The following is a 12,335-nucleotide window of genomic DNA, read 5'->3' as shown; positions in this document are numbered from 1 at the left end:
TAAGTCTTCTGCCAGTGCAGCACATTCTGTTTGCCAATTCAAGTTCCTTCCATGTCTATAAGTCTTTTCAGGTCTGTTGAAACATTTGCACTTGTAGATAGCTATCAGTGGGAGGACATGCCACTTTCTGTATGAGATAGCAAGTGCTAGTCACTGGAGAGATGCCTGTGACCATTCTTTCCTTGATCTTTTGTCAGCCTAACGTTGCATTTTCAAGCTGAGTCAGCAGCCATAGCATTACTGTTACAGATTGGAAATGTAGATGTCAGCTAAGATATTTACAGTAGCTCTTGTCTTCACCAAATGAGCACAAAATGTGTCTAGGTGAGCATTGTCCCACCTAGGTCAAAAGACTTTCTCAGGCTTATTTCACGCAAGGGATAACTGTGCTAACCATATTAAAATTCTCCCTATTCTGCAGACGAGCTGTCTTTAGACTTGTGCTTTCAGGCTTTGGCATATTTACACTAATGATCTGACTGGGGGATGATTCATACTTTAGTTTCTTAATCTTGCCAATCTCTACTTAAAAATATTTCGAGGCGCCAAGCAGACAGTGAGGGTGTTGATCTAATCTTGATTATTTTTTATTTTTCTGGTTTAGAAAATGTCATATCAGTGCCTTTCTTGTTCACAGAAACAGCAGGCAGGGGTTCACCACGGCAAGGAGTTGGGATTTTAACTGGTTTGGAAGACTGTTGTAGCTTTCCACCTCCCTCCAAGAAGCAAAACTCACTTTACTAAGCTATGTCTACACTTAACAGCCTACAGCAGCACAGCTTCAGGGCTGCTGCTGTAGTGCTTTGGTGTAGTCACTCGCTAGAACAGCGGGGGGGGGGGGTTCTTCTGTCGCTGTGGTAAATCCACTTTCCTGAGAGGCGGTAGCGAGGACAAAGGTTCTTCAGCTGACCTAACGCTGTCTATGTGGGGACGTAGGTTGGCTTAACTTTGTCTCTCTTTGTCCCCTGAGCGACACAGCTGGGTCGATCTGATTTTCTAGTGTATACAAGACACAGCAGTGTTTATAATACCTGTAAAGTAAGGCCTGGTCCACACTGCAAAGTTATCTCAGTGTAGCTATATCGGTCAGGATGTGAAAAAACCCACACCCTGACCAACATAACTATGCCAGTGTAGAGCAGTTATGCCAATGGAAGAAAACTTCCATTGACATAGTGAATTTAGGCCTGGTCTACACCTAAAACTTAGGTCCACCTAGCTACGTTACTCAGGGCTCTGAAAAATTTTGCGCCACTGTAGACACAGATTAGACGACAGAAGAATTCTTCTGCTGACCTAGCTACTGCCTCTTGAGGGGGTAGATATACTGAAGTGATAGTAGTCGCTATAGCAAGTGTCTACACTGCCGTGGCATAGCCGCAACTGTGCCGCTCTATTGCTTGTGTGTAGACATACCTTTGTTCAAGAAGTTAGTCTTCCTACACTGACAGGAAGACTCCTTCTGTGGGTGCAGGCTGCGCCTATGCTACAGGGCCATGCCAACATGGCTGTGTCTGTATAGTCGCTGTAGTGTAGACCTCCTGTCATTTTTTACTTGGATGCTTTTGAAGATCCCCCCCCCCCCCCCCCCACACACACACACACACACACACACACACACACACACACACACACACACACACACACACACACACACACACACACACACACACACACACACACACACACACAGAGTATTTAGGAGCACAGATCCAATTTGGGTGAAGCAGTTCCTAATGGTAAAGGACGAGAGGATCCATGCACCATCGCCATTTTGGAGGGTGAGGTAGAGTCTGCAGAGGTCCAATCACCCCCTATTCCCCACAAATACTACAAGCATAGATTTTTTTCCCCAAGAGGGAGTTAGACGAGTGCAGCTCACTAGGGACTGTACTGTTGCTATGGGTTTAACATGGAAGGTACTTAGAGACTATGGAGATGAGCAGCAGTATAAAACCCCATGGATGGGGGCAGAACAAATTGTTGTAAGCTGCCACTTACAGCAGGATCCCATGACTATTATAAAACATTGAAACAGATTATTTGAATTTAACAATATGAAACTGTTTAATATGAGAGAACTCCACCACGTCATTGACTTTCTGAGACATGTGCTCCAGGTTACCTTAGGCAATTCGGAAACTCTCCCTCATCCATCCTTCTGTTGAAACGAAATCTTAGTCACTTGGGCCCCAGTCCCACAAGCTGCTCTGTGGGAGTGGCTCTTGCTCCCCCTCAGAGCCCATTGAACCCAGTTACTTCAGCAGGCCCTTGTTCACAGGATTGGGGCCTCAGAGGGAATAGCTACAGGAAAACTAACCACCCGTCTCCCAAATCCTGTGCTTTAAAAGGCAAGGAGAATCTTTGGAACCAATACGAATGCAGGAATGAACACAAACAAATGGCCAGGGAAGAAAAAAGTGATACAAATACTTGAGCATGATTACCGATAATCCTTTTTTGTGATTCTACAGCAGACTCTGGTGACCAAGACGAGCACAATATACAAAGTATAAGAGAGAGAGCACCACCACCTGTGAATAATAGCATCACCGCCGTTCCCACCACGGAACCATCTCAGAAGCTCCCACAATACCTACCTCCTTCTGCAGAGGAAAACCTAGGTCCTCTACCTGAAAACTGGGAGATGGCCTATACCGAGAATGGAGAAGTCTATTTTATAGAGTAAAGCTCATATTTTGTTGTTTTGTGTGTGTGTGCGTGTGTGTGACCTCTTTCTACAAATGTACGTACAATGCATGTATGTTTAGTGTCTACAGTTGCTTTTGAGAACTAAAAGATCTTGACCAGTTATAAGAGATTGTTGCAATGCTCCTACTTGTGCATTTCCTGAGTGGGTCAAGCATCTAAACTTTTCAGTTCAGAGTTGTTGGGATTCAGTAAATTTGAGAAGCAACTTTAATTTTTAACAAAGGTGGTTACAAGAGCCATGGACAGTTAAAAATATTGGTCAGTTATTTTCTAGTTTGGGATGAAAGCTCCTAATTGAAAGACCTTCAGAACTCTGTTTCAGAGCCTGCACATCAGTCGAGGTGGGGAGTGGAGAAGGAATTCCTCCAACCCCATGCTCACTCAGTAGCAGAGCCAAGGAGCTAACTTGGTACACTGCTGTTCTCATTAAAGAAAAGGGTTCAAATTCTGTGCTGACATGCTCCAGTGGGCTTGCACATGTATAACTCAGAGCAGAATTTGGCACACAGTGTTTGGAAGAGCCAGAAAGACACAGTGCTGTGGATACTTTTTGCTTGACAGCTTTGTAGCGTCAGACGTTTTAAGCTGGTCTTAATATTGATTTTTTCATAGTCTCTAATTGTACTTAGAGACTTATTCAGACTTGAGCAACTGTTAAAACAGGCCTGGCTAATATGAGAGATTCCTCACACAGAGTTAGCTAGTCATCGGAAGAGTTCAAATAGTGTTTGCAGCCTGAAATGAGAAGCTAAACTAATCCATTAGCTGTCTTTATGGGCATAGGGCAAGGAATCTGAATTTTGGTTCTGAAGGTTAGTATACTGTTGTGTAATGGAAACTGAGGCCCTCTATCTACAGACCAAATACAGTGCATCCAGATACAAAGCTGGATTTTCCTTTATATAGTACTTAGACTAGGACCTCAGCTTTGACCTCTTAAGAATACCCTCTATTTTCTACGGGTAAAACAACCCCAATCTGACTTTGATTTAAAGGAGTTATTCTACATTATTTGGTGGTGGTAGTGAGTATGATCCTCTAATGACTAGAACTGAAGCTATCATGTTTGTTGGAGAGATCCTTGGGAGGTCACACCACCAGCAGGGACAGAGTGGCACGCACTTCAAAATGGCATCCTCTGTGCAGCATGATCTCGCGTACACTCTGTGTGTGCAAGGTTACGGTGGGGTCGTGCCTCTGGGTGGGCCCAGGCCATTCCTGAAAGTACCAGAATGTCCGGTTTTCTGTGGATGCCGCAGGAGTCACCTTATTTGTGGTTCAAATTGAATCTAGACACGTTCATTATATTGAACAGGATACTCCACCCTCGGTTGTATATTAATGGTAACTTTTGTGCCACAGCCTTCATTCTTTGAAACACTTCTTGGAGGCAGAGTGATTTATTACAGATGTATGTAATCTTTTAATAAGCGAAGGCCCTGAATTGCCAAACGATCTTTAAAAACTGGTTAGTCCTTTTGTGACAAAAACTAGGGAGGCGAAGGATGTCTGTATTATTAAAATCATGTACGTGTCCACTCCAATTTACTTCTGGATCCGTCCTCACTTCTGTGTGCGTGCTTGCTGCTTTAATGCTATAGCAAGTCATGCCACAAAAGCAGGGAGAAGAGAGGAATGTTGTGATTCAGGTCATAACAGATGATAATGGTCTCAGCTATTGCCTGCAGCTCAACAGCGTTTTCTGACCATCCAAAAAGTCTCCACGTAACTTTAGAAAAAGAAAACAAATCCCACCCAATGATTATGTGCAGCTCGCTGGTTACAGGTTTTATCAAGGGTTGGAAGCAGAAATTCCACGTGAAAGGCTGCTTTAATAAAATACCATATCCAAACAAAACCAGGGAATATTGCAAATATCACAAAAGTTTGTTCTCAGTTTATCAGATGAGGGGGATTCGGATAATAAATTTTTGTGTGCTTAAGCTAACCAAAATCTTATGATGCTCTCCTATCATTGGAAATAACCCACAGGACTGACATTTGCTAAAAATATGCAAATGTTATACACATTCATATCACAATAATTTTCCCTAGCAAACCACGACTTTTTATACCTTGGCAGAGCCCCTCTGCTTTATTATTATTAATTTGCCTGGCTTTGCTGGAGTTCAGTTTATTATTCTGAGAAACCAGTCAGTCAGGGGCTGTCAGTCGTTTAAAGGACTCAGTATATTATTAGTCCTTTTGACATTATTTCTTCGTTCGCAGGGGGTGTTATAAAGCCTCATTAAAGTTTGTTGAACCTCATTGAGAACTTTGAATGTAGAGTAAACAGTATTGATATGACATTAGAATTAAGAACTATTAAGGCAAGCCAAAGGCTAAGTTAGATAAATGAGATTTCAGTGATACAAGGGTTATACTCTTCAGGTTAGATAATCTGTAGAAGAATGCATCAAGCACCCAGACTAGCTCATAGATCTAAGAGATTATATTACTCCTTGTCCTAAGGAGGAAAGCATCCTTTCAAACTATATTTAATGAGGATGTACACAATCTTCATCATTGGGAACAAAGTCAGGAGCTGGTCCATGGACTCAAGAATAGAAAAAGTCAGACGTAGAGCTGGCCAAGACTTCCACCACAGATTTTGACAGAAAATATTTTTTCTGTTAAAACAAAGATTTTCATTGTAAACATCTGTTCTGATTGATGTTTTCTGTCAAAACCCAACAAATTTCAACACAAAACTTCGATGAAAATTTTAAAAATCAATAAAATTTTTCCTGAGGAAATATTCCATTTCCCAGCCAGCTGTCATTGGAAGATGAGTCCATGAGTTAGCCTCCATATTCAAATGTGATCCATAGTGTAAATGAAAGTTTGCCAGTCCCTGACTTTTAATGGTGACTTTTTTAATCTCAACTATTTTTTTCCTGTCAATGCTGAAATTCTCCTGACTTGCTAGCCTGTTCTATAAAACATAAAATTGTTGTTATATATCTTCTTAAGTAAAAATATGCTTCAGTTCAGTTGTATAACAGAGAGGGCACATATTTTTCTGTCACTGGTACTTTAGCTCGAGTTTATTAACAAAGGTCATATTTCCATTTTTGGTTTACAGCCATAATACTAAAACAACATCTTGGCTAGACCCACGGTGCCTGAATAAACAGCAGAAGCCTCTAGAAGAATGTGAAGATGATGGTAAGGGGCTGAAAATAGTGAACTAAAACTTAGTGTGTTTGGTCTAATTTAGGTAAATAGATTTTTTTCCCCAAAACAATACAATGATTGCAAAATGTAAAATAAAAAACAATAAGTGCACAGAGATACCCACTATGAAGATGAGTTTGTTATAAAACCACTACACACATGTAAAGCGAATATTCCTGATTTTCAAATGATCATGAGTCAAATAATCACAGAAGTACTATAACTAGGAGGCATACATGTTTGCACAAAAGGATTTGAATGCTCATTTTTACTGAATGAGACCAAGATCCTTCGAATGGATGTGCTAGATAGAACCCCTATGCAAACACAGAGTAAATGGTACTCTGCATGGCCCCATTGCCTTCTGGTGTGGTTAGTATGTTTTGAGTGGATCCAAAAGATGTTGTTTCCTCATTTGGGTAGAATTAAAGGTTATGTATTGCTTCACTTTTGAATGTTACATTTTGATAGTCTAGTTAGCATTATGATTTCTAAAGAGAAATTATATTTGAAGTCATGGATTTCGATCACTTAATTTGCACCAATATAATTTTGTATTCCTTGAGATATTGAAAATGCAAGCCAATGTCCAATTTGAAGGCACATGAATAAAACAAGAAACCCGATATGTGACTGGCAGAGGAAGTATTTCATTTAAGTTTATCTTTAAAAAGGCATCAAAATGAAAAGTTCTGTACAAAAAAAAATTGCAAAAATAATAAGCATCAATAAAACATTTGTGAAAATATGCACACAAATTTTGGTCCGTTGACTTTTGACACCTACTCAGTAAAAAAACCAAAACAGTGGCATTTTAACTGACACGGGGCTAGCCATGAGCATTTTTGGGGGGCTGTCTGCATTATCATCCAAAAGCTAATTTGGGGATTATAATTAATCACTCTCTCTCAAACTATTTGTAAATCAGGTTCCTGTGTTTTAGGGGATTTTAATGAGGAAAGGAATGGCCTTGATTGTCCATTTTTGGTCATTTTCAAAAGTCACCTCTAAAGTTGCTGTTACAATCTTGCAATTTGTCAACCTCCATTTTTTCACATCTGAGTTTTTTCACATGTAATACCAGGATTTGACTGTGCAAACTGCTTTTACAGAAGGTTTTACAGAAAAATTAGGTAGTTGTACACAGACTTGCATGCTCACAAAATACAAGATGCCTTGTGAGTGCACAAATCTTAGACAAAACATTGTGCATTCAGTTTTTAGAGGCCTGCTTGAGAGCCGTTGGAAATTTTGGCCCCTCCTGTCCAAGACCAGATCCTGGAAAGTCTGTAGGATTCCAGGCAGAGAGATCCATGATCCAGGGTGATCCCTTTGCATGATTAGGGTCTAAAAATAATTATTTCACTGGGAACTCTAAGACACAATTTAAAACAGAACATAAACCACAGCCTAACCTTTCTCCTAGCTGAGGCTAGAGTTTTCCCTGAAGCAGCCTGCTGAGAGTGAGGTTCCAACTCCTGTTATAATCTGGTTGAAGTTAACAAGATGCACCTGCCACTTTGATTCAGCAGGAATCGCCCTGCACTTTCAAACAGGGTCAGGATACAAACATCAGGAGGATTTAACAGAGGATTCCCTACATCCCAGTGCCACATCTCAGAGTCTGCCATTCTGTTATTCCCTCATCCTTTTCAATTAAAAAATAGATACCTGAACAGTTTGTGTAATTGGGACAGATAATTTATAACAGTTTCATATTTTATTTTTCTAACAGCAAGTAGTTAAACACATTATTTCACAGGTACATTTAGTGCACTGAACACTCCTACTTTGCTGTTCTAGTCTTTCTGTAGTTCCTTGAAAGCACCTAGGCATGAAGAAAAGGTAAAATAACATTGCAAATCTCAAATGACAGTCTGATGTGGCGAGTGTGGACATAGCGAGTACTCATGTGAGTGGCTCCAATGAAGGGGATGGGGTCATGCCCAGGAGTAAAGTTTAGTGTGTGTTTAGGGTAATAAGTAAATACTTGAGTGTTAAACGTCTTTTCAAATTTGTTTTGGATTTTAGCTGTGTTGTATTCTTTCCATGTCAGGATACTAATCCCTGACAGTTTTCTGTTGTTTACCATATATGAAGAAATTGCCAATTAGCACTTCACATACAAATGTCTGATAATTATTCTGGCATACTCTAAAACATACAGGGCATAGGTAAATTAGAGCACATAAAGTATTTCTTAGGTGCCACAGTTATCAACAGCAACTCGATGATATTGTATCTTTTATGTTTATTGTTTATTAACACAACTAATAATTTTCTGTTACGTCCCAGCTTGTTTTGCCATCTGCATTCTAGTTGTCATCACCTTTCATTTTCTGACTGCAGTATTATTCATAAGCTAAGCGACACCGTAATCATCTGTCGTTGTTAACTGATGAAAGAGGTGTCCCTTTGAAGCTAATGCAGCTCCATCTGGGTGTGAGGGATCTTTACTGGTGCATCTGTTTTGGAGGATTGGAGCCACAGGCCACAACTGAGCAAAGCACTTAGCGCATGCTTGACTTGCAGTGCATAAGTAGTCTAAGTTAAATCAGTAGAACTACCTATGTATTCCAGTTAGGCATTTGCTTAAGTACCTCGCTGAACTGGGTTCTAAGTTACATCCTATTTAAGGGCAAAGAATTCCTCTCAGATCTGCACCCAGCTTTGGCCTACTGATAGATACATAGTCATATACATCTGAGAGTAGTATTTTGCCACAAAATGGTGATAAGGCAAATTTGCTTATCACTCAATCTAACCAAATGTTGGCATGAAAGTAGCTGATCCACATAATTATTTTAACAGTGCAAGAACCTATTTTTTAATGACCCACATCAAGGTTCATAAATCCTCCGATCACTGAGATTTGATAAATTGAGAGTTTGGTCTGTGAAAATTGGTGTTGGTTCTTCTGTTTGCTGTAGGAATATCTTGCTTGGTGCTGGTATCTGAAATTTTCTTTTAATTTTTTCTGTCTCATTTACTGCTCTTCCCTTGGAGAAGAAGGTGTACACACGGAGGAACTGGACAGTGAACTAGGTAAATCATCCATCTCTCATTTTGCTGTATGATTGACTGTACCATTTTAAGGCTTTCATTGCTTGACTTCTCCTTTGTGTCATTTCGCATCTTTCAAGTTTTTAATTTCAACCAGTCCTAATTCAGTAACAAAATGTATCAGGGTTTTTGGCACTGAAAATAGATTTTTTCCCCATGATGTGGAATCTAAGGCGCAGTTCTTACAGCATTGGATCCCAAAGAAGAGAAACAAACTGAGGCCTCAATCTTGCAAAGGCTTAAGAACATATTTATGCGCAGTGGGTTTTAATCTTGACCCTGATGAAGTCAGTGGAGTTTTACCATTGACTTCAGTGGGGCCAGGATTTCACCCAGTGAGGAGGTCCGCTGACTTCCAAGTGAAGTGAGGAGTAAGCACATAAATAAGATTTTTCAGGATTAGTGCCCAAATTTCCCAGACTAGAGGAACTAAGTGAAATTTAGAAAACTGGCTAAAAATATCCCACAGAATGCTTGTGCTGAATTTGTGAATGAAACAGCAGACATTTTTGCCCCAGTATTTGATCAATATCAAGAACAAACTGGTTTTAGATGGTGTGGTCCTGTGATATTTTCTGACTGTTTTTGAAGACTGCTATCATAATATCTAATCTCATTTAGCATTGTTAGTTCAGTCTGTAATTATGATTCAGTGAACTATTAGACAGTTATTTCTGGTCAGCATTCTCGAGTCTAGTCCACATGGAGAGCTGAAAGGGATAAATACATTGCATGCGATTGTATTTTCCGTAGGTCGTTCATTGCTTTAAAGAAATGTATAGCTTTGTATGGTAGAGGATTGTATTACAGTGGAATCAATCTCTGGTTTCCTTAATGACTTGAAAGTGTAGACTGTATCCCACTTCTGTGTGATTGATATGCCAGAAGCAGTCAATAAATATTGACTGTTTTTTATAAAGCTATGCAAGAAGCTGCTCTTGTGGTTAGTGTGGCTGGAATAATGCTAAGAACCTAACTCCTTTTAGTGCAACACTTGGAAAGGGATTACATAAAGGAATAATTGCAGTAGCAGGTGTCGGCATAACCCACAGCACTAAGGTTTCTATTGCGGTGGCCAGTAATCTTCACAGACTAAAATTACATCAAGAATAAGTGCATGAAGACAGCTGAACCAAAATGTATTTTTAATTAAAATGGCTCAAAAATATTAAAGATGAAATATTATAAAATAACAAGATTGAGTAACAATGAAACATAAACCTATGCTCCCGTCGGCCTGATATCAGCTCTTTATTACCCTTCAGCACACAATGTAACTTCCATGGAAGGATGGATGGAGGGAGTAGATCCAGGAAAGAGCATTAGTTGATAACCACGGCCCTGATCCTGCACACACTTACACATTTGCTTAACTTTACTAATATGAGTAATTTCATTGATTTCAGTGGGAGTCTTCACAATAGTAAAGACAAGTGTTTGTAAGATCGGGGCCCATATATGTACTATGGGGTTTTACAAGCATTTGTATGTCAAGAAAGAAGTTTAACATTTGCAGTAGTTCAATCAGTGCCAAAAAGATCAATGAAGTATGGTCAAAACATACCAGCCTCATCTCCAATACAGTAAGAACACCAGTTGTTAGTACAACTGGTTTGTGCCAGAGGTTAATGCACTTAGTTTTTAATTTTTTAGTTAAAACTAATTTTTAACATTTTGTTTTCTGCATGTGAGAAAATTTAAATAGAAATCAGCTTGACACTTTCACAATACTTTGTATTTATCTTATATTTTCTAAAGGAAAGGATTTAATATGTAGTAATATAAATGGCCTCTTTTCCAACAAAACAGTGCTATTTAGGACAGAAATTAAACACTTAAGGAAAGATATATTGGCAGCTTCTGTTAGCCTTGTCTACACTAGGAACACTAAGACTGTAATTCACTTCTCTGCAGCTCAACCAGTAGTAGCAACATTGGAGACTGCGGATTAAACTGCATGGCGGTGAAATTCCCAGAGCCCAGCCTCCAAAATGGCTATGACCAGTCAAGCTGCATCAGTAGTGAGTTTCAGGGTTTAGTTTTTCTAATGTAGGTGCAATCGTTGGCATTTGTGGACTATGACTGTACAAGGATGGTATGCTCCAGCAAAATGTTTTAGGGCTAGATTCAACCTTAGATGGGTACAGAGGGGCAAGGTAACTCTGAGTCTGGGCTGGAGGCGTTTCCCTGATTGTCAAGGATTTATCACTCTTGTAGGGTTGAACACTGACAAACAGGCTCTCAGCCTAGGAATTTGTGTTTACACCATGCTTAAAAATATAAGTTGAGCATTTAAAGTCAAATGAATAAAGAGGTGGTTGCTTTTGCAAATGACTGAGTTACTATTAGATCATAATCCTCCATGGGGGTACGTGTGTGTGCTCGTATGGGTCTGCATGAATACAGATTCCTTTACTGGGTCAAGGCTATATAGGTAAATCAGAAGTTCATGGTATGTTCTAATTGCTCTGGCTCATCTTGAAGATCAGCTGGATGGGAATAAGTTAAGCAACCGTGATATTGGACTTTGCAAAGTGGCTGCTGCTACAGCAGAGTAACTTTTTGCTTTAGAGCATTTCAGAAGACTTCTTATTAGATTCCTGGATGTGCAGCTACATAATAGACTACTAACGGCTCCAAAGCACCAGTTCACATCTTGTTTGTTTCAGAACATGTAGAAATGTGTTTTGTTAAACTAAAAATTGCTTAAAGAAGTATTTATCCAATAACCTATAATGTCAGTGGAGCCATTCCAGGCTTTCCAGGACACAAAGTACTTATTTTGTGACCTTCCATAAAGTTATTTTCTTTTACAGAAAATAAAAATGAAATTTTAATACTAAAAACATTTTAAATAAAGATAAGGCAATGACACTGGCCAAAAACAATATCCTGAGATTTAAAAATAAAATAAACATTATTTAAGGTTGTGACACGAAAAACTTAGCCAACAAACTGAAGCATGACTATCTAACTTTAACTCTTGTTTTGGTGCTCTGCTTCCATCTCTCTCCTTCCAACCTGGCCTCCGCTGCCATCTACTTCCGCAATGGAATAAGTTAAGAATGAAATGTCAGCCAAAACTTTTGACTCCTGATTCCTGTCTGTGTCATAAAGTTAATTGCATTAAAACTAAATCCTGCAGTCTTTTCACCATTAAAGTAAGCGGGAGTTTCAGCTGAGGTAGAGACTTCCAGGATTTGGCCTTTAGTTTTTAGCTTCTATTTTAATATTGATACTACTTTTGTGCTTTGTAGAGGAATGTCAATTTCAAACCCATTCATTTGGTAAGCATGCAAAAGAGATCTGCTCAGAAGTTTGCGAAGTGGTTTCATACCCAAAGGTTAGCACTGGCTTGCATTTGGTTACTTATATCTCAAGGA

At 39.4% G+C, this 12,335-nt stretch overlaps 1 protein-coding gene across 32 annotated transcripts in view; it reads left to right on the top strand.

The window, feature by feature from the left end:
• The window catches only part of MAGI1 (membrane associated guanylate kinase, WW and PDZ domain containing 1), a 461,964-nt gene that overhangs the window by 372,731 nt on the left and 76,898 nt on the right, over positions 1 to 12,335 (top strand). For 14 of the 32 annotated variants that reach the window (XM_067541935.1, XM_067541892.1, XM_067541883.1 and 11 more), the window contains exons 5-7: positions 2,475 to 2,685; positions 5,798 to 5,880; positions 8,896 to 8,934. In XM_067541935.1, the coding sequence (XP_067398036.1) occupies positions 2,475 to 2,685; positions 5,798 to 5,880; positions 8,896 to 8,934 (333 nt within the window). The remainder of the gene's footprint in view (positions 1 to 2,474; positions 2,686 to 5,797; positions 5,881 to 8,895; positions 8,935 to 12,335) is intronic. The other 18 variants (XM_067542060.1, XM_067541975.1, XM_067541955.1 and 15 more) reach the window with 4 other exon arrangements.

The sequence above is a fragment of the Emydura macquarii genome, unplaced genomic scaffold, assembly GCF_026122565.2.
Source record: "Emydura macquarii macquarii isolate MOO-44397 ecotype Brisbane River unplaced genomic scaffold, CSIRO-AGI_Emac_v2 contig_71, whole genome shotgun sequence".
NCBI classification, from domain to species: domain Eukaryota; kingdom Metazoa; phylum Chordata; order Testudines; family Chelidae; genus Emydura; species Emydura macquarii.
Note: the sequence above shows the minus strand (reverse complement) of the source record. Positions and strands in the feature narration are given on the sequence as shown.